Genomic DNA, 23,121 nt, shown 5'->3' with positions numbered 1-23,121 from the left:
TGTGTGTGTCTGTGCATTCGTGCGTGGATAGATTTGGATACCGAGACCGTTGGCATATGTTGAAATTATTGTAAATATTTATCTCTTCTAAAAAAGACTCATGAAAGGAAAACAAAGTAATGTTTGCAACGTCTCCATATTCGATACTTGGTGTTTTTTCTGTAGTTTGGCCTATGACCTTGTAATTTTACCATGGGTTAAGTACAAAGAGCATAGCGCTAATAAGAGGTGAGAAACTTTGAACTTATGAGTGATTCATCTATTTCGTGGTTGTATATTTTTGTACGCGATCTCTAGCCCACGCTAAAAATGTTTTTCTTAACCTCATGCTCTCATTTGCCTTTTACTTTTATTATAGTTCAAACATGTATATCCACAATGCTATATTATTCATAATATATATTATCCCCCTGCGGGTCCGGGGTTGTATAATTGGCCCGAAGTACCTCACTACGTGTCGTAAGAGGAGACTAAGTAGAGGCAACCTGTTTGCCATGTGTTACGTCCCGTGTCAAGGGAGGAAAGGATCCTGGTAGTTGCACAGAGTCTTTCCGATGCAATACACTACTTTGGCCTCTACTTCTTCTAGATGGGTGGTCGGGATGAGCCCGGTCTCGACAAATCGGCTGGTCACGCGGGGCCCTAGGAAGACTTTATTTACTTGATCACCTTCTTTATCTTTCTTCTTGTATCTCTCTTGATACCACCGTTACCCCTACATTATATTCCTTTATCTTTCCCTTCCCCAAGACTTAGAAGACTTCCTAGAAGGCGGTGGCTTAACGGGTCAATCAGGAGGTAATTTTACCGACCCTAGAAGGAGGTGGCTTCACGGGTCAATCAGGAGGTAATTTTACCGACCCTAGAAGGAGGTGGCTTCACGGGTCAATCATAGGTAATTTTATCAACTGAGTATTGCATCTGTGTATCCCTGGCACTTGCAAAGTGTTCCCTTGTTGGGCTCCATGCTGGGCGGGGAGCATGAGTGCTGAATTGTATACAATCCAACATGGAAAATAAAAAATCAAAAAGAAAAAAATCAACATAAACGCACCAAAACTGGATCTGAGTCAGTTGATGAGCCATTTTCCACGCTTCATGGTTATACAATCTAAAGATGCCACAAAACCGCTTGCAGCACTATCTCCGTTTGTGATCGAAAAGACAATCACAGGATCGATTGGTACGCCAAAAAGCGTCAAGAAAATGAAAACTGTCTTCGATATTCCAGTGACCTCATTCGCTAACACCACACTCAATTCATCCAAAGGCGTGATTCGGTGTCGCGACTTTGCTGGAGTCAGCGACACATACATCAATGAAGGGATGAAAAACGAAGGTGTCACTGCAGTACGTAGAATACATATTAAACGTAATAACAACGTGCAGGATACCAACACCATTGTACTCATCTTCAAAAACCAACAGTACCCAGAGTGGACAAAGTTGGCTTCTTGCAAGTGAAGGTTGAGATATATATTCCAAACCTCCTTTGATGCTATAAGTGTCAGACATATGTCCATCACGAAGACCGCTGCTCAAAAAGCCAAATATGTGGACGATGAGGAGACCATTCTCATCAGGAATCTGATTGTAGAATAACTCCGCATTGTGTCAACTGTGGAAAGGATCTCCACGCCAATTCCAAGTAGTGTGATACTTGGAAAAATGAGAAGAAAATAGAGTGGGTAAAGTGCACAGCTAATATTCCCTATCCAGAAGCCAGAAAGCTTGTACAGCCAAAACAGCCCATCCATGCCCATCCTTCTCCAATGTTGTGAACAACAATCATAAAACAGCGAAGGACGCTCAAACACTGACAGGTCTACCCGATTAAACACCAAGCTCAAATATCCCCATTATCAAGCACAGAAAAACACGGCATTTACTCAAACTTTACTACTACACCACTACCGAAATCAGCAAAGAATAAAACCAAATCGCATGGAAACAGGTAACAAAGGGGTCAGATGACCCCATCAGACTCTATAACAGGTTATGAGACATTGACAGCATCGATACAGAAGGAACAGCTCAATACGCCCAAGGTAGCTCCAGATCTACAAATAAAACATTCACCCACGTACTTCCTCCAGAGAAATAACCAAGCAAATTCCCTCTGCGAAAATATCTAAACTAGTTCTACAATCTTCATTTTAAATGTAGAATGAAGAACACCATCATACAATGAAACTATCGATGACTTAAAGCAAATTACAATGATATTCTCCTCCATTTAAACGAATATGATCCTGCAGTAGTATGCCTTCAGTAAACATTCTTGAAAGAAACAGATAACATTACACATAAAAAGTACTCACTGTTTAACACCTACTTACAAAATGTTGACAGGGCCTCGGGAGGAGCTTCTGTTGTTGTGAACAATAGAGCCACTCATAGCGTCATCCCTAAAAACACATATCTGCAAGCCATTGCTGTAAGCGTCATTCTACATCGAGTGATTACCTTTTGTTCTATTTACTTACCACCAAACACCAACGTAGTACCAAGCGATTTAGACAAACTTGTTCAACAAATTTCTGCACCATTTGTATTTGTTCTACTCGGGGATTGTAATGCCCATAACATTTTATGGGGATCTAACCGTATACGTGACCGAGCCAACCAAATATAGGACTTCATTTCTAGACACGATTTGTGTCTATATAACACCAAATTACCGACATATTTAAACCCAGGAACGGGTATATACACATGTATCGAGTTGACAATTTGTTACTCATCGCTGCTTTTTGACTATGAATGGAAGGTCGCTGATGACCTATACAGCAGTGATGACTTTCCAATATCTCCTAACAACACCGACGTTGCAATTGACAAAGCAATGCTACAATGGAATTTAAAGAAGACCGACTTGGATAAATTTGAAACACTTTGTACAGCTAGGCTTAACAGGGATACCATTTTATACGACAATAACCCTTTTCAATATTTTACTTCCGTGTTAATCGATGTTGCAGAAGAATCCATTCCCAAGTCCTTAAACTATAAAAGAACCTCAAAACGGTGATTCACAAAAGAATTTAAAGAGGCCATTACTGAAAAAAAAATTATTCGTCCAACGCTGGAAAATTTAACTAAGTGACGTATTGTTCGGGCCAAAGCCCGCCGCACGATTACAGAAAGTAAAAGAGCAACATGGAAAAAATATGTTTCAACTTTAAATTCTCGCTCCTCTATAAAGAAAGTTAGGAACACGATCCGCAAAATAAATGGAAATGGAAAACACAATTCCTTTAGACATCTCAAACTAAAAACAAGAATTTCAATTCCAAACTTGACATAGTTAATATATTGCTGATAGTTTCTCTAAAAATTCCTCCTTGTTTAATTATTCAGAAGCAATTTGAAGATTAAAATCTCAGAAAGAAAAGACGGTTGAACTTCACATTTTAACTCAGAAAGTTATAATCAACCGTTTACACTGTTTGAGCGGATGTAATCTCTGAATAAGGCCCACGAAATATACACAGGGCCTGACGAAATACATTATCAGTTTTTGAAACACCTTCCAGAACCATCATCGACAGTTCGTCTGGAAATCTTTAATTTTTTTTTTTTATGGATTTATGTTAATGTGCCAAACATTTGGAAAGAGGCAGCAGTAATACCAGTTCCCAAACCAGGTAAGGATAGCCCAGATCCTAACAGCTATCGACCTATTGCACTCACAAGCTGTGTCTGCAAAAGAATGGAACGAATCATCAATTCTCGGCTTGTATGATACTTGGAAACAATTTAATATCTCCTTTCCAAAGTGGCTTTCGATATGGCCGGAGCACCAGTGATCATTTGGTTAGACTTGAAACATTTATTCGCGATGCATTTATCAAGACGAAACATCTAGTAGCAGTTCTCTCTGATTTAGAAAAGGCATATGACACAACATGGAAGTACGGGATACTAAACGACCTGCACGATCTAGGTCTAAAAGGCCATCTGCCCTCTTTCATATCAAACATTCTCTCGGACAGTGAATTCAAGGTACGAGTGTGCTCTACCCTCTAAGATCTGCACGAGCAATAGATGGGTGTGCCCCAGGGCCGTATTTTATATGTGACGTTTTTCAAAATCAATATCAATAGCATCACCAATTGTTTTGCTCCTGGTGTGGACTGCTCGTTATATGTTAATGATTTTCTAGTATGTTATCGATCATTTGAAAGACAAATACAGCACAATTAAAACAAGATTCAAAATTGGGCCAGTACTAACGGATTTAAATTCTCGAAATATAAAACGGTATGCATGCATTTCTGTCAGTTACGAAGACATCACGATGAACATAAACTCCTTCTGGACAAAACACCTATCTCAGTTATTGAGGAAACAAAGTTTTTAGGCATTACCTTTGACAAAAAACTGACTTTTATTCCGCACCTAAAGAACTTGAAATCAAAATGCTTAAAATCTCTAGATCTACTTAAGGTACTAGCGCACACTGACTGGTGTGCTGATAGAAAAGTCATCCTCAATCAATATATAATGTTTATTCGCTCCAAACTGGACTATGGTTGCGTTGTTTATGGTTAAGCTAGAAAGTCGTATTTGAAAATGCTTGATCCAATTTTCATCAAGGAATAAGACTCGCTCTGGGAGCATATAAGACATCCCCGTGTGAAAGCCTTTATCACATCGTAGTGAAATGCTTTCCGCACAGTGCGCTCTCAAATTAAGATCAAACCCTCTGAATCCTTCTTTTTCAGCTGTTTTTCAACCCACATACAAAGGCTTATACGAAGATAAACCAAATTACATACCTTCCTTTGGCATTAGAATATCATCCAGTCTTGACAGTACACAGACTGATCTTTCTAAAATTCAGAAAAAGTCCATCTGCGAAACACCTCCATGGCTACTCAAACAACCAAAAGTATTTTTTACGCTACACGATAGAAACAAATCCGAGACAACCCCTTCCATCTTCCACAACTCTTATCATCAAATCCACTCCGAGTTTAGAAACTACACAGCATTCGTTAGTGGAAAACACAACGCAAGTTCACTTACCAAATGGAACATCAATTTTTTTAGCCGAAATCAGAGCAATAGACCTTGCCCTGCAATATATCGAAAATAAACGCATTTTAAACAATATCATCTTCTCTGATTCCCTATCAGTACTTCAGTCACTGCACAATTGAAAACTGGAAAACCCATTGTTGACCAATCTTCTCGTTGAACATAGTAAGCTGAGTACCTCGCACAATATCGTGTACTGTTGGTTACCTAGCCATGTTGGTATTAAAGGTAATGAAGAACCATCTGATTTTAAAATACCTTATGCTGATTTTAAACCTAGTATCAAAGAGACTTCACGTCAGAAGTGGCAGACGTCATGGAATGATGCAGTGAATAATAAACTTCATGCCATCAAGCCAACCCTAGGAGAATGAACTCCTTCCTATACATCTATGCATAGGGAGGGAGAAGTCATTGCAAGAATTCGAATTGGTCATACGCATATAACCCACTCCCACATGCTAACAGGTGAAGACCCACCATAGTGCGTTTCTTGCAATGAACCGTTTACTGTTAAACACTTTATGGTAGAGCATTTTGACTCGCAACCTACGAGCGATCAGTATTACAATGTGCATGGCATGAAGGAACGCTTTGATACAATAAACCTGACTTGTATTATAGAATTCGTGAAAGCAGTGAACATTTGCTCTAAGCTATAACTTTTAGGCAATGAACTTGAGCATTGTTATGTAATGTACTTTCCGTCGATTATCTTCAATAACTTTTGATCTGCCTTTATTAACATATACCATTTACATTCCCCGTAGATTGGGGGACTTATTTATTACCGTTACCATTTTGTCGTTTTCTTTAGTTTTGATATCGCTGGTCGATATAACACATTGTATATTTTTCACATGACCATTTGTATGGCTCTAAATAACATAACAGTGTTGGTGCACCGTTAAAAACAAACAAACAAACACTAAGTATATATTATAAGAAATGTTTTAATTAAGGTTGTCAAACGTTTGTATCGTTTTATTTTACATCCATTGCAGAGGTGGTGCCGTTGCATTAGGAAATGCCCGGTATGGTCAAGGAAGTGGTCCTATACTTTTAGACGAGGTTGCCTGCCACGGGACAGAATCAACGCTAGCTACATGCAGTTATACAAGAACCCACAATTGTCATCATTCGGAGGATGTTGGAGTCCAATGCAAAACAGGTAGCGTAGGAAGCATTAATATTTAACCTTTCCGTGCAATATCGTTTCTGTACTTATGCTAATTTATCTAAAAGTGGGTATGTTTAATTGTGTGCTTTTAATGATTGCAGATGCAGGTACGGGGTAGCTCGGGTATTTTGTCTGTATGAGTATTACCAGCCACATCTTTTTCTATATGCAGATTTGAATTTCAGACACCTAACATCAGTGCCTAGTTATAAAAGGAACCCACGTACCATGAATATTTTCTTTCTTTAAATTAATTAAGAGTGGTACAATGTACTTTAATATGTCATTTTGTATTAAGGTATATCACGCATAGTCAAAAGCGAATCTTGTCATTCGTTGTCAGAGTATGTAGGTTCGAATCCAACTGTACAATAGGTTACTCATTGATCATACTCGTTAGTGTCAGTAGTACTCGTTAGTGTCAGTAGCACTCGTTAATGTCAATATTACTCGTTAATGTCAGTATTACTCGTTAATGTCAATAGTACTCGTTAGTGTCAATAGCATGAGTTTAAGTACTGTAATTTCTGCCCACACACAATGTCTAAAAATCATACAAAACGTTCATAAATCAAAAACATTTCCAGGTTTGTTTACAGCATATCATCAACGTTCATGACTCATAATCCTCACATAACTCAAGGCAGCTTAGTGTATAGTACCATGCCGAACATAAACGTATCAGCATATTGAAATGGCTTATGCCAGAATTTAATTGCTCATTAGATTTTGACGCCTTTTTGATCTGTAATAGAATGAACACTACTGAATGTCAACTAAAGGTAAGATTAAACCGTGCTCAGAAATGGGCAAAATAAACCAGGTTCAAGTTTTTAAAATCTGAAACAGTTTGTTTGTTAATCTGCTGATAAAATCTAATTCATGATGTCCCAAAAATCTATCTTCACGACTACAATATTTTATTTTGGAGTGGAATCGAATTTATGTTTAAGTTTTTACCATAAGCTAACTTTGCATCCGCGTACTAGATACCTCAGGGTCAAATTTCAAACCGTCCTGGATTTAATACGATTCGTCGCACACACAGAATGGGGTGTACATCCGTTTGCTTGATTGTGTGCATATCAACTTGTTAATCTTACCTGCCGATGTTTGGTCCAACACAAAATCTTGGACTCTTATTTTGTTAGGGTACATTTCTAACTTTATCTTTAAGAAAGGTTCTATTAAAAACACAAACGAACCGTAACGTTGACTAATTGCGCTATCAATGTTAAAATGCATATGGTATACAAATTCTTCCACACTTTGAAACAACAACAATCAGAAACAATGTAAATTTCGTGTTCCAAAGTCATCAGCTTGGTTATGTTTATGAAAGCCTCGTAAATAATAAGGTCACTGCCAATTAAAAGTTCCTCAAATCATATTCACAGTTATCGTAATACATTTTATGCTATCAGAACCTCCTGGTAGAGTCGTACGTTCCTCTATAAAGACGGTTAAAATACAGGAGATAACGTTCCAGCTGCCTTGACAACATCCGTTGGCACTGTCTTGAACCAGTTACCACAAAAATGTCCCATATGTATAGCAGGAAATATAGCCATGCTGAGATTTTGAACTACATCGACACCTTTCAAAACTATTTTTTACAATCATTTCACATGCCTTTTTCACACTGAAAGCCCTGCTAACTATTAAAGTTAACAATTCTGCAATATCCCAGGTCATTTAAGAACATACGATGCTAATGCAATCCATAAAAGTTATTCAGTACTGCTCAACACCGAGGCATTTTGGTATTAATGGCAGTGAAAGGCAACTAATAATGCCAAAGCTGAACTACAGATATTAACTTAAAATGTACGGTCCATATACTGATTTCAAATATAACTCAGCCTGCTATACAAACAAGGTAAAATAATTGGAATGAAATCTACGCAAACAACCGTCGAAGCATCAAACCCATCATTGCAGAGCGGAATGCCAAATAAAGAAATCATAGAAATGAAATGGTGTTGTGCTATTCGCTTATAAGACACATATCTGCCCAAAGAATACATTATCTAGGTAAATTGACTTTCCGCTCTTTGAACCATAAGGAATTTCATGATAAATCGTTAAAAGAATGTTAGGATAAGGCAACATATAATGTAAAGACTATATTTTACTAATTTTCATTACATATATTGAGCTATTTGGAAATACATATTGGTCATTCGATCTGTGTTTTAAACAATATATAGTTGTGCATAAAAGACCAAGCATCCAGCGTAGTTGAAAAGCAAGAAGGCCATTGATTGGAGTCAATATTACGACGCTCAAAGCCACTCTCGTTGAAGGACGAATCAAATAGTTTCTGCGCATTAGTTTTAGTTGCCGACTTAGATTACAATTAATTAAGAGGCGGAATTATAATATGCCGCTTACTAATACCAAAACTCACTCTTTGAAACTTGCTAACATTTGTAAAGATAAGAGGCGATTTTAAAGAAAAGTATACCCCATTGTATAAGTGGTCATTTAGGCTGAGTCAATTCATCAATTGTGTTTATTTAACATGCAACACGGACAACTGTTCTTGCTTTGTGACAAAAAGGGTATCTTTGATGACAATCTTATACGTTACATATAAACCGCTAATGACTTTGAGCACGAATTGCAGAGCTATCTACTGACTGAAAGGCTGACCTGATTTTAATGTTAGTAATTGGCGCTGAAACTAAAGGTTACAGTGACGTAATTGTGCTAGTAACGACTTCTCATGACGGATGTACATATCATGGTCCACTGAAGTTTAAAAAGGAAATCGCCAGACGAGCAATTAGACATCCCAAGTCCAGAGGATGGTTCAGATATGCAGTTGGAAATCATTCGTAACAAAGGCAAATTGTACGTTTAATCGAGTCCCAGTCAACCACGTTTCCTTTCACAGAATAAGCTTTTTTACCCATATGAGTGATTGTGAATGATTTGAAGAGAGAAAAAAACTCGCTTTGCGCGATATGAATGGACATGAAAATATCGATGTTGCTTATACAATGCTGTCTACACCTTATCAAGGTCAAATCTGGCCAGAAAGAAGGTGTTGCAAGCTGCGTAGAGTAGAATACAGGAGTATTCCTATATATGTATGAAAATGACCACGAAGGAGCCTTAATCTGACTGTGTTCGTACAACTGCAAAATAGTACAAAATATGTGTAAAGCCCCACTTACATCTACCGATTTGTCAGACATGTATCTGCTTATCAATGGCATAAAAAGGTGCATATCGTGTCCATAACGTTGTATGCTTTTTAAATATAAATGCCTGGGCTAGGACAGTTCTTTCAAGTCCGCTCCTATTCCCCGCCCCTCCCCCCCCCCATTCCACTCTATTGTTAATCAGTCATGTTGTGACTCAAAATCCTGTACAATTATCTGCGTCTGAAAATTGTTAAATATCTGGCAGCAATATACTATTAGCTCAATGGTCATGCCACAACTTGACAATTACAATTTACGTTAGGCCCATCTATGTACATGAGTAAGCAACAACTTCACATATGTTAATAAAAATAGAATTACAGCAAATTATTCACAAATTCTTATTGTGGACACTTTGTTCAATAAACACATATTGCATTATTAGATTCAAACTAAATCCAAGGGAAAATGTATACAATGTATATAAAAGTATATCTTGCTCTTACGTCTTGTCCCCACAAACATAGGCGATATAACACGCCTACACAGGACGGTCCCGTGATATTTATCTAGAATAGGATGATTTGGGTTTGTAACGTAGCTTTACAACATATCAGTCATATCGCTATGATATCTGCAGTGTGGCAGCTTATAGTGATGTCTAGCACTGGGGCATTATACCGCAGACATGTAGCATGATGTCCCACCGAATCACGTTATCCTGACACCAGTCCGACCGGTCCTAGCACTAACCTCTTAATGTTGAACGCCAAGCGAGGCAGCTGTTAGTACCATTTTATTACGTATTTGCTATGACTCGGCCGGGGATTGCACCCACGATCTCCCGCATCCGAGGCGGACGCTCTAACCACTAGGCCACTGGAGCGGTCACACATTATATAAATATGCTCTCTTATAGTGATCAATACTGGACTAAATTATTCACGCAAAGGAATGATATATTTATTCATCCACACAGGGAACCATTATATGGCCATAAATGATCAAATTAGGGCTGCCAACATACGATATACATCTGCACTAACACAGGGGACAATTGAACGTCAACACAGGATTGAATTTGAATTACGTATGTTTCTTTCCTGTCCATTTCATCGAGATGTATTACAACATCGAGACTGTCTTCGTTCACACTTATGACATCCTAGTACTCTGATAACTAAGTAAACAACCCACCTTTAGCTCAGTGTTCATCTCTGCATGATTTGATGTTTTTAATGTAATAGATGCTGCTCTTCAATTCCGAAGCATTAATTCCTATTTGTAAAATTTAACTCTTTATATGCAAAGCTCTTGTTAACTTAAGCGCATGCAACTCGTTCTTCATAATGTACGAATAATTGTGCACCTAAAACAATATACACATGCAAAACTATTTGTAGAGTATTATCTACTCTGCGTAAATTAAGCAAGTTATATAGTTTAGTTACACAGATGTTATTTCATCTGTCGATGAACATAAAGGTAAGTTGCTAATACTTATAAACTGCACTACTAACGTCTGACCTGTCCAATTGTACACCACCGTCATACGATTCTAACACGGATTGCATATTTATGTCACTGTTGCGATTGTATAAGGGAACATACTGTTATGCTGAAGTTATTCCATTGCGATTACCTTTTGTCGCAGTCGTACAAAAAAAATGGAACTTAGAACTAATACATTTGACAGACGCTATTTTGGCCATTTAGAGTTTCATTAGTATGAGTTTTTAATTTATTTACAGGTTCTTAAACTATTTGGACATTGACTTTTTTAAAACGTGTTTCTAATATGATTACAAATAAGCACCAGCTATAGACAAATACAAATGTGTAGGCATATTTTTCATTTGTATGACCTTTAAGATTTCGAGGTCATTAAGCAATGTTTCACTAGAACATATGTGTCCTACTAATACTTTGTTTTGTCTAATTTTATACACTGCAAAGCACATTGAAACATCGTTTTAAGCCGTTAATTTAAACTTAACGTTTGATATTATTTTGCACTGTATTATCAACTATTTTTTATCATTTGAGTTTTAAGCTAGTTATGTATGCGGATCCGAATTTAATTTTTTCAGTTGACAACACAATAACCCAGGTGAAATTGGTAGGAGGAACGGGTGGCTGGGAAGGTAAAGTGGAAATTATGCACAACGGAGTCTGGGGTACAGTCTGCGATGACTCCTTTACCATCATGGCTGCCAAAGTTGTCTGTAGGATGCTACACCTGCCGACGTTAGCAACTTAGTTTCATACTACTTACCTTATCCTCCATATTAACATTATACCTACAATGTCAACCAGAATAATTTAGTATATGGTCATCTCGTTTCAGTTAGTTTTGTCCTGTTTTAATGTTGATAGCAGATACCTTATTGTGCTTTTAAGATTCGGCATCGGTCGCGTTGATTATTTTTCTTTAATTTCCACTCTGTGAGGCAAATCCTTATATATTATCTTTATAGTTTAATATATATATCTTTAGTAAGGCCCATGCATTTTGCCATCACATTCTTGACAAAATTGTCATCCTCATGGCAAATCAATGGGAGCTGAGCCGCTTTCCCAAAACAAAGCCTGACAGCCGCAGCATGCTGACCTGTGCGGGTATCGAAACCGCAAACATTTGACTACCAGTCCGAAGTTATATGAACTGATTTTTCGCGACAACCATATCATTTGTAGTTTTTTCTGACCATAATATTCTCCTTTATTGAAATCGGTAATTCTGCTTTCGCAGTTTTATAAAATCTCGTGCTTACAAACTACTGTTCTTATACGTCAGCGATAGAAATGAAAAGTGTTCTTCTCGAGTTATAATCTGGTGTAAGGTTTTTGTTAAGGCCTCATGACATACGTCTTGTTTTAAGCAATGAACAGAGTTACCAGAGCCTACAGTGATGCATACTACATAATATATTGTATGTTATCATCACCAACATTATTTGCACCTAAATTTCTTTCCGTTTACTACTGATTATTTTTATTTTGAATACTTAAAAGTGTTTCATCGTATACCATAAGCTGACGTTGCCGTACTTGTTCGTTCAATGATTATGAAATGTTTTTAACACGCATATGAGTATGAAGTAGGAACAGCAACATAAACAAGTCATATGTGACGATACGCGAAAGGCAAGAAATGTTATAAAACAGTAAGCAAATATGGATGGTAAAAGCTGGTTGGAATAGGAACCTAACACCATGAATTGTATGCAAACACAGCGATGACAATCTTTATGTATGTGTTTAACTGTATATTTTCTTCAGCATTCGTGCAAATGGTCCACAGTGTTTTTCTAGTGTCTATCTCACATCGTTTTCTGCAGAAGATGATGTCAGCATCTTTAAAATGTCTGCAAATATGTGCCATTTCCATGAACAGCTTGTTATAATTGTTATGCTATGAATAGTGTATTAATTATCAGCTGGTGTTTAATGTCTTATGACACCAGTAACAGCTGTGTTGAAACCTTTTTGTAAGCAAAATACAGAAAATAGTCACTTTCGTTTTAGGTGTTAATTTAAAAAAAAGTAAAATGTGGTTTATAAAGAGTTTTGAGATCTTATATCTTCCATATATAGTTTCTCACTGCAGTGACTGGTTTTGCAAGTTTCCATATATTTAAATGGCTTTCACAAATTTTCTTAAACTTTTCTTATGAAACTTCCAAACATAATGAAGGTACATTTTCCATCGGAATTCGTATGTAATGAGTGATTTACTTGATTTAAAGACCCAATGTTTCTAACAAATACAGGATAAAAAAATCGGTTCATCTCTAGAGTATGTGCTATTATTAAGTACTTTTTGTTTTTATTTTCCTGGAAGGCTAGATTTCAATTTTGACTGGTGAATATTCGATGAGTAAATAATATCTGGTGTCCACATATTTTTACTTTGTGCACTTTAATTGTTTTTAATAATCATTTATATCTTAGTACTTGACTTATAATACGTTTTTTCCTGATTATTTAATGTGATTTTGTTTGTGGTGGAGTGTAAATGGTTTCAAGCCGAAGTGCACATGAACTTTCAGAAAATATTTTTTATTTTCAATTATCTTTACGAAACATAATCCAGTTATTTTATATGAGAAAAACGTTTTTATTTCTGCTTGATATTGTATACTTTTTCTTTCAGTGACAGGGCTGAGTTAGTTAATTCAGATCAATTCAACTCTGTCAGTACCTCTTTATTACGGATTTGGCTAGATGATGTTAACTGTGTTGGAACCGAATCAAGTATCGGTGACTGTAGCCATAGAACGTGGGGAACTAGCAATTGTGGTCATAGCGAGGATGTTGCAATCAGATGTGGAGGTGATTCTATATATGTACACATGACGAGGCATATTCAGGCTGCATACAACATTCGGCAAATCATTGTTAACTGAGCAGTGCACTATTCTATGATAGTGTGTGCTTTAATGTAGAGAAGGGGAGGCGTGTAGCACTAGGTAGCGTTCTTACTATGAATGCATCGAACGACTGGATACAACATTAGCGTGTTGACCATCTTCTGTCTTAATTTTCTGAGACTTTAATTGGTCCTTGCAGACTCAGCGTAGATCTTATTTATACATTTACACAAATTCAATATATTACGGTATAACAAAATTATTATATGAATTTGTAACACGAAACTGTTATTTAAGATAGCCTTAACCAATTAAAAACTTTAGGGACAACGATCTTCCAAAAAAACCACAGCAAAACATTACATTCGGAAAGTTTGCGATCACTTCAGTCGAGGAAAACATGTGCATTATTTTCACAAACATTGACATTATTGTTTTCTGAAAATGTATAAGATGTTTGAAGTCTTTACGCGTCCTATAGTTAAAATGTATGTCGTATTCAAAGATAGAAAATGAAGGTTTCAGAACCTTTGTGAATGTTTGTACTTTTTTCGTGAATAAGTTATAATTTTGCAATTTATCATTTGATTACCTATCCACTATAAGGATTGAAATTGAGAAGCAAATACAAAAACAAGAAACAAACAAGAAAAAGGAAAGAAAAAATCGTTTCAATTTGATGCATAAAACATCGAAGCTCTAATGTTTCCTTCGTTTTTCACAATCGCACTTATTTAGTAAACAATACGGTATTCCTAAAATAACGACAACCTTTAAAACAAATACTGTGTACAATTTAACAGTTTGCCAATAAGTTGCATTCTGAAGAGATTCTATCTTTATATGCATACATTAACCAAAGCGGAAAGTTGGACATAAACCTAAACTTTAGTTTATTTCGTGTTCAAAAACTGTCACGGAAAGTCACCGAACATACACAGGATATTCACTATTAATACGGTGGAATTATTCGCCGACTTATAACTCTTTCCGGTTTGTTCCGTGAGATGTTTGATATGCTTATCTTAATATCTTCATCACTGGCTGTTGTATGGCATTTGTGTGACAACGCATTCCATAGTTACGTCAATGATCTATGGCGATAATTTTGTGGTATCGGACTAAATTTGCAAGTTGGTGGCATAGGCCAATAACTAGTTAAACCTCTTTCACCCCATTAGTTTGCATGTGACTTTATTTGCACAACAATGGCGTTGTTCAAGTAACGGTCAGTTTGAAAACTCTTCTTTGAGAAAAACGGGTATGTGTAGATCGTTCATTCATATCTTAGACGATTGATGATGAGACTTATTTGGAATCTCACGAGTACCAGAAACATGTCGCTGTTGCCAGCGAAGGGTAATAAAAAAAATGCTTTTTAACGGGGTTTGTTTCTCTGAGTTTTGAATGAACGAGCAGGCGAAACGCGTTCAGTATTAATATTACGCACTGGTTTTCTCAATTGCAATTTAATTTCCCAAAATGAATGTCTTAAACTCGCTTTGTGCTGTTTTAGATAACAAAATGAAAGCAATTCAACATTCACTGCCTTTCCACCAATATCCGCATCTGGCTTTTCCAAATAATTGATTGGTCCATTCATTAAGCCCATTAGAGCGAGAACGTTTCTATGCAGCACAAGCTTTAAGACCTATATCATAATGATATAAACATTTTTCCAAATGAGCATTTCCTCTCCGTTATGTGAACTCAGTGAAAATTGGTGATACATTATAATTTGTATTATATGTCGTAGTTTCTATGTAATACTGTATTACCCGTGTTCGCAAATAATCATTTACATGAAGCGGAAACTCTTTATCGAGACTTATGCATGCGATATAAATGCCTTTATTTCAAATTAGGTCTTATTTTCTGAGGTACATTATTCATTTACGATTCAGGCAAATGACTGCACACGCCGTCGCCCGAACACTGATGTCAATATACATTGCGGCTTCATTTCACTTTTTCTTCAGAGAACACATACTTTTAAAATATATTTTTATCTTCTTTAGGCCCAACTACATTCGCTCCTGTGCGACTGGTTGGGGGAGCTTTACCATACGAAGGACGCGTCGAGGTATTTCACAATGGTCAATGGGGCACGGTGTGTGATGACTATGTGAACATTAATTTTGCAAAGGTCGTTTGCAAAGAGATCGGATACCCGAGGTTAGGTTTATGTCTGTTTCCTTCTTCGTTCCTTCTTTAATTGTGTCTGCCATATTTAGCATCTTTACAGATAGTGATATTTGGCGTTCAGAGCCACCCAACTCCCACCTAACCTTAACTTCATCACATATTGACAGGCTTTTGAATTGAGACAAATGATTACATGGCATATGTACATGCAAAGGTATTTATTTTCTGATTTTGTTGAACAACATATAAGACTTTTAAAGGTTAGGATTCGTTTTGTCGTTGTTATACTTGTAATGAAATATTACTGCTTGTGGTTTTTGGGCGACGGGTTGTTGTACTAGAAAGTGATATAATGAAAGAGAGGGAACTGTTTGATAGGGTCATTTCGGTTGATATGTCGTTGATTTTCAAGTTGATAAAGAAACTTAATTATTTATTAGATTCCTAGTGTGACATTTGTTTCCTATCTAATCAATTCATACGAACCTAATGTGAATGTGTATGGAGCATATATCGTATTTGCAGCACATCTGCCGTAACTTCTTGAGCCGGAGCTGATATAACTATTTTTCAAATTTGAAAACTACCTTTATGCAGATAGCTGCAGTATATAATTTCGACATTCAGTGAAGATGAAATCAGAATGTATACTATGCAGCCAGGAACAAGGATTAAAACGTAAAATTGGGAACGCTCCAATAGAGGGATAATTTAAAACGTTCATTATTGTAAGAGGTCATTTCTGCTGTTTCTTGTAATAACATTCAGCGTTACCGTAAGAGGTGTCGAATAGGTCTTATCCGCTCTCTGTACGCCGCTTGATGCGGCTAATGTCAGCAGGAACCGGACTGACTCGGTTGTTACATGGTGAACTAGCGACCGAATTTGAGCTGGTTCCACTTTTACCGTCATATTAGCCCAGGTAGGCTACCGTGGTGTCTCAATAGGCTCAGAACTTTACCTTGGCACTAAATAATTATGTGTATATATATATATATATATATATATATATATATATATATATATATATATATATATATATATATATATATATATATATATATATATATATATATATTAGTGATTTGCTTACTACTTTTTGCAATGACAACGGTATTGTTCTCTCAATTTAAATCAATTATATCAATCAGTTTAATAGCCAGAGCGAAATAGTGCAGATACATAGTAGATTATCATTTCTGCTACATATGGACCGATTAGTTGTAACAATACAGTACAAATACGTATGTAGAGTTTTGCTGATACTTTCATTCGAAGCTCCAACTTTTCTTCAACACTAGATAAGACTTATGTTGGCAGATATGAAACGATTTTAAACCCTTAGCCCAACATTCCTTATTATCATTCCTTCTTATCCGTTCCAAAGGCCCCATAGACATGGATGGATGATGCATTTGATTACACATCCTTGATAGTTCAGACAGCTCACGAACAGTGCTTCACATGAAAACAAGCGATAACTTGTGTGCAGTTTAATTCATTTATGTAATGGAAACTCATGCAGGTACTGGTCAAACGAAGCGACATTTAACTAATCACGTTGTCCATATGCAAATCTACTGCACAACGTTGTTTTATGTTACATTTAATATGTCAAATTAAGCCTTAAATGTTTATGTGTATCTATAATAGCATCATAATTTGAAAGATTATTATGACAACAGTGTATACATATTGCCCTTTCATGAAGTGAAAATATAGGATGATCAATCCGAGAGGTATGTTTGTGCCAGTCCTGATGCTGAAGCGGATTTGATAAAATATGATGAGCAGAAGCGATGTTCGGTTGGATAATTGTACCTCCTCGAAAATAAAGAAAATATTAGGCAATTACTTTCTAATACATTACAATATAATGTACAATGTTTTGACCTACTCTAGCAGTATATTTATTTCTGTTTCATGTGACATTTTACAGCTTTAAAGAATATTGATAGGTATGATAATTCAATATTGTTACAATATCGGTGGCCCAAACTAATTGATGAAACAGAATTTTTAAAAAAGAATTCCCCCTTATATCTTTTTGACTAGCTCTTCGCCAGCCATAAAAACCAGCGGATATTTTGGAAACGGAACAGGAACTATATGGCTCGATGACGTACAGTGTAATGGCACTGAGACTGCAATAGATGAGTGTTCACACCAATCCTGGGGACAGACCAATTGTGCTCATAGCGATGATGTTGGTGTTATATGTCGAGGTGCCTCGTACAACCGAATATTTTTCTTTTTCTTCAAACATCACACTTCTTACTTATGCGTCATCCGTTTGGACTTTGTGTCTGCCTTTATGTCTATGTCCCTCCGCCTCCTTCAACACATCTGCTCCTAAACCTCTAAGTGTATTTTCCCAAAACCTTATATATATGTTGTCTATCTATAACGTTCGGGTAAACTGTTTGCCTTCCCTTCCCAAGGGTCCCTGCAATGCGTCGAAAATACAGTCCATACACGGCAAAGAACGGCGAGATTTCTGTAAAATTTCCTAAGCAACAATTCTACACACAACCTTTATTGTCATTGAAACGTAATACATTTAGCGTATTTTGTGTTTTGACCATTGGTCATGATACGCACGACACAGAGGATGTTGATTAAATGCATAAAAAAGAGTGGGGATCTGTCATGTTAAGCCACTGAAGCATCATTCGTTCCGTGTGTTTTTATATTTCTTAATTCCATTTGTGCACTAAATCTACTATAAACTGGTTCTCAGAACATTATTTAATAGTTATTATTATGCATCATGTATCAGTAGAATTATAATCTGTGTCATTAAAAATAAATAATTAATGTAACTGTTTTAATAATAATTGTCATTTTTATGGCGATTTTTTTAAAAATTAAGTCAGCAATACATTCTTCGAAGTATTTTATGTACATCAAATTTAAATATATTACAATTCGGCTCGCAAATATCATTTTGTTTTATTATTAACCTAAATGAAAATGTACTAATGCAATATTTAGCAACATCATACGAGCTAGTTCCTTTGCATCTCAAAAGAAGTGGTTTGCTTGTTACATAAGCAGTTTTAAATTGGCGAGTAAAGGATAATAGCAAACTTGATGTTGAAATTATATTTAAATGGTAGTCAATGATACATTTAGCTATACTGATGGATACTAAATTAGGGATAGTAATTAATCATTCATTCTTGTCGTACAATTACTTTTTCTTTTAATCTGTACAAAAGCTGTCTTGTTTTTAATCCAGCTGACCACTTTGAACAGATTACTTCGTTCATCAGTACATATCAAAACACATTGAGACCAATTTCTTCGAAATACATTTGCTGATTATTATAAAGAATATAAGCGAAACTGTTGTATACAATAACCATTTACTTATGTGTTACAGACCATGGTGTAGAATGCTACCATTGTGATGGTATTAGCGATCCCTCCAATTGCCGGGACACCATCTTTTGCAGTTCATTTGAGGTGAGGTTACTCCATTAAACAAATAGCATTGGGGAACGAACAACGGCGAATCAGTTGACGCATTGGCCGAACTGAATATAATATATCATGACTAGCACATGTATTTCGTATTCATTCCCTAAATGTTATGTTCTAGAACGATGAGCTGTCGACACGCTTACACATGTTGTGTATGTATATATTTGTGTATGTATGTATGTATGTATGTATGTATGTATGTATGTATGTATGTATGTATGTATGTATGTATGTACGTGTGTGTGTATGTGTGTACGTATGTATGTATATATGTATGTATGCATGAGTGTATTACTCATTTATATTTTCTATCCTGTAGTCGAGTAGTTAGAGCGTCGGCCTCATACACAAGCTGTACTGAGTTCGAATCTCAGCTGAGCCGTCTAACTATCAATAAAACAATCGGTCCAAGTGCTATCTTGCTCGTTGCTCAAATTAAGAACTTGCTTGGACTGGATAGGCAGTGGGCAATTCAACACATGCAAGGAAGGTTTGACACTCTCAACTTCGCTAATGTTCCTACCTATGGGTGACATAATGGTTGTGATAATACACCACACGACGGAAATAGTCCAAATTGAAGTTAACAGTCAGAGCGAAAGAATGCCAAAATGAACTCGACGGTCACATGTTCGGTACCAGGGAGACCCATACAGTAACACTGATGTCGGATGTGGTGGACATCCTTGATATGGACGGGTTACTCAAGTTCCAACTGCCCATGACACATCATAGATGACAAAATGACGATGGACAGAGCTATATTACCGGATCGATCGCAGCCCTGGTTAACAATGACTGGGCCATCAGCTGGACACCAGCAAGGAGGTGATACATATGTTACTGGAGCAGCTACCATCAAAGTATGAACAAGAAATGATAGGAAATTAAGACCATTAGGGAAACGCCAGGAGCTAACCCATGATATGGGAAGATACAAACCGCATATCATTGGACTTGATAAGCAGGCATGCATTTGACAAGTGTGAAAGTCTACGCTTTGACTCGACAAGCTCTTCTTTAAACACAATAACGTTATATTTATACAGTTTTACTGATCTGAGTTTGGAAAATATGTTGTGTAATTATGAATCTCCACTTTATCAGATACAAGTCTTTAATATATGTATAGGTTCGTAGTTAAATGTAGTTCAGTTTAGAAGACCAAACAACGATGTAACCCTTTAATATAGACTGTGTCAGTAAATTGATATTTACTACCAGTTTTGTTGATTTAAAGATAATAATACATTTGCTATCTTATATTTAACATCCAAGGCTTTCAGTGGTCTTTTTTAAAAACTGATAATACACGGATTATGTTATCAATCTATGGGATGTCGTAGTAGTTGCTTATTAGACAGAAAAGTGGATAAATATAAACTTATACCAAATATAATTTCAGTTAATATCTTCATACTTAGCTGGGAGATTATCCCAAACGTAATGTAATCAAAACAAATTTTTATTTCCGATTTTGAAAATGATATGATATGCCAAGACCACATTGCCGTCAAATTACACTCTAATAATTCTAACGAAAAGCTCTTTGTAGGGTAGCACTGCCATATTTAAAGTAGTGTGGGACCACCACATGCAAAGTTCCGGGCAAATCGCTCGTTGTCGCGATAGGCCTATCTCGGCCATATTCAATCCATTTTCCAGTGTCCTTTTCTGAATTATATATTGTCATTATAATAGCTCCGTTTACACAATGTATTCGACATCAACTTTTCTGAAAGCATACGTTTTTAACTAGGTCTTTTGGAATTTAAATGACTAATAACATGCGAAAATTATATCTCCCTACTTAGCAACTCACACAGTGCCAGCAATTTATTGATTCTCCATTCAAGAGTTCTATACAGTTGTAAATAAATAATTATTTGATGGAAAATTTAATAACAACTTACCTGAAGATGCAACTATGGATATTGTCACTAACAAGTATTTTGTCAGTTCTTACATACATGGTAAGTTGATTGCCCTCACGTGTTTGCAAATTGCATACCATTTCAATCTACACAATATGTTTTTTTTTTACAAATATGAAGGATCTGCGTAAAGTGGATACTAGCATAGTTGCATGTATTGTTTCCTTGCATTTATTCCACTACCTGTGTCCCTCTATAGCCTCGTGTGTTTATGTTAATAATTGTTGAAGGAGTAGTACGTGTGGGTGGGTTTGCAGGTGGTTGGGTTTTTTGTTGAGAAGTTAGAGCTCAAACAATAATACTACATCACAACGCAATACAATACATTTGAACTAAACCAGTGCAGAAACGTTACACGAGCTGAAATGAATTTATGAATGTATGCTTCATGAAACAAAAGAGATGAAATGTGAAATAAGTCATCGATTAAAGCAGTGAGAAAATCAGAATCAATACAGAGCATTATTTGTACAATACGTTTATGGGAAGGTACAAATAAACAACAGCTAATGTATATGCATATCAATTACTTACTATATTTTATCATCATTATTCTTTTCTTTCTTGGCAGTCTTGTCAAATCTCCATGTACGAGAACAATCAACATATCTTATATAGCCAGTCATGTCAAAGTAAACTAGTAAGTACTAGAACCTTTTCTCTGAAAGCCTTTACATTTCGAAATACATCTGCTTAATTGTACACTGGAAACTCTTCAGTGTAGACCTTGATTGATAGAAAGTGGTGATAGTCCTTAGTATAATTTAAATGTTGTAAAATTGTTACCTTTTTCTCCCTATTCGTATATGGGCACATTAAACTTCATTGAAGATATATTACCATATGCACCGTATATCCAAACTTCATGGATAATTATAGATATACAGTTGTATGACTTTCTTTCAACATGTTTAATGTATTTTTTACAATGTAATAGTTCAGCTGATAAAATAATAAAGAACTTACATTTTCAATAAGATATCAATTTTAGTACGCCTGCAAGTATCTCATTAGTAAATGCAATGCATATTAATTTCGTTAACTGATGTTAATTCCAACAGTGAAATTTGAATTACGTCTCCTTGTACAATTATCTAACAAAATTTCAATACAATTTATAGAAATAAATACAAATATTAACAATATCATTAAATGATTTTTTACTAACATGGTTAATAGCGTATGATAATCTAAAATATACTGTAATTATATAATTCACATATTGCTTTTTAATATAATTACTTTTTAATTTATTTTGCTGTCATTATTATACAGATCCATAACACAATTATATTACTTCGTTTAAAGTGAACAAACTTATATAGTTCTCATTATAAACAAGAACATATGAACACAAGATATTGGAAATACATTTTGAATTTATTCATGAATGCCGCACAAAATGGTGGAATATAAACATGCTGGATATATTTAATCAATATGATTCCGTTAAAAGACGTTCCATATCCTAATTAATAATATCAATAGGCCAAAATGAAAGCCTGGGCCGACATATATGAGATTAAACTATTTGACATATATAATTATTTATATACAATATTTATATGTTCATTTGTTTAGAAACTTCTTATATATTTGTCCAGTGTCTTGTTTGCTACAATTATTATGGGTGATTCAATAATAATTCATTGCTGCTCAATTAATATCATAATGCATACGAACTGTTTCTTTGGTATTATGGCCAGTGAAATAAGTATTGTCACTGATGAACAGTGTATCCCCCAGGGGTGTAAGGGTAAAAAAAATCTTGGTGTCAGAACTGGGGGTCAAATGAAAAATGTGGGGGT

The 23,121-nt window shown here is 35.9% G+C and overlaps 1 protein-coding gene across 1 annotated transcript in view; it reads left to right on the top strand.

Annotated features, from left to right (window-relative positions):
- LOC149790734 (scavenger receptor cysteine-rich domain-containing protein DMBT1-like) overlaps nucleotides 1-23,121 on the top strand; it is a 47,704-nt gene that overhangs the window by 19,606 nt on the left and 4,977 nt on the right. The window contains exons 8-14 of the mRNA XM_089972789.1: nucleotides 6,048-6,214; nucleotides 11,466-11,622; nucleotides 13,532-13,710; nucleotides 15,767-15,923; nucleotides 17,949-18,118; nucleotides 19,279-19,361; nucleotides 21,885-21,953. Of these exons, the coding sequence (XP_089828915.1) occupies nucleotides 6,048-6,214; nucleotides 11,466-11,622; nucleotides 13,532-13,710; nucleotides 15,767-15,923; nucleotides 17,949-18,118; nucleotides 19,279-19,361; nucleotides 21,885-21,953 (982 nt within the window). The remainder of the gene's footprint in view (nucleotides 1-6,047; nucleotides 6,215-11,465; nucleotides 11,623-13,531; nucleotides 13,711-15,766; nucleotides 15,924-17,948; nucleotides 18,119-19,278; nucleotides 19,362-21,884; nucleotides 21,954-23,121) is intronic.

The sequence above is a fragment of the Sinohyriopsis cumingii genome, chromosome 10, assembly GCF_028554795.1.
Source record: "Sinohyriopsis cumingii isolate HCF-2022 chromosome 10, ASM2855479v2, whole genome shotgun sequence".
Taxonomy (NCBI): domain Eukaryota; kingdom Metazoa; phylum Mollusca; class Bivalvia; order Unionida; family Unionidae; genus Sinohyriopsis; species Sinohyriopsis cumingii.
This window is presented reverse-complemented; position numbering and strand designations above follow the sequence as displayed.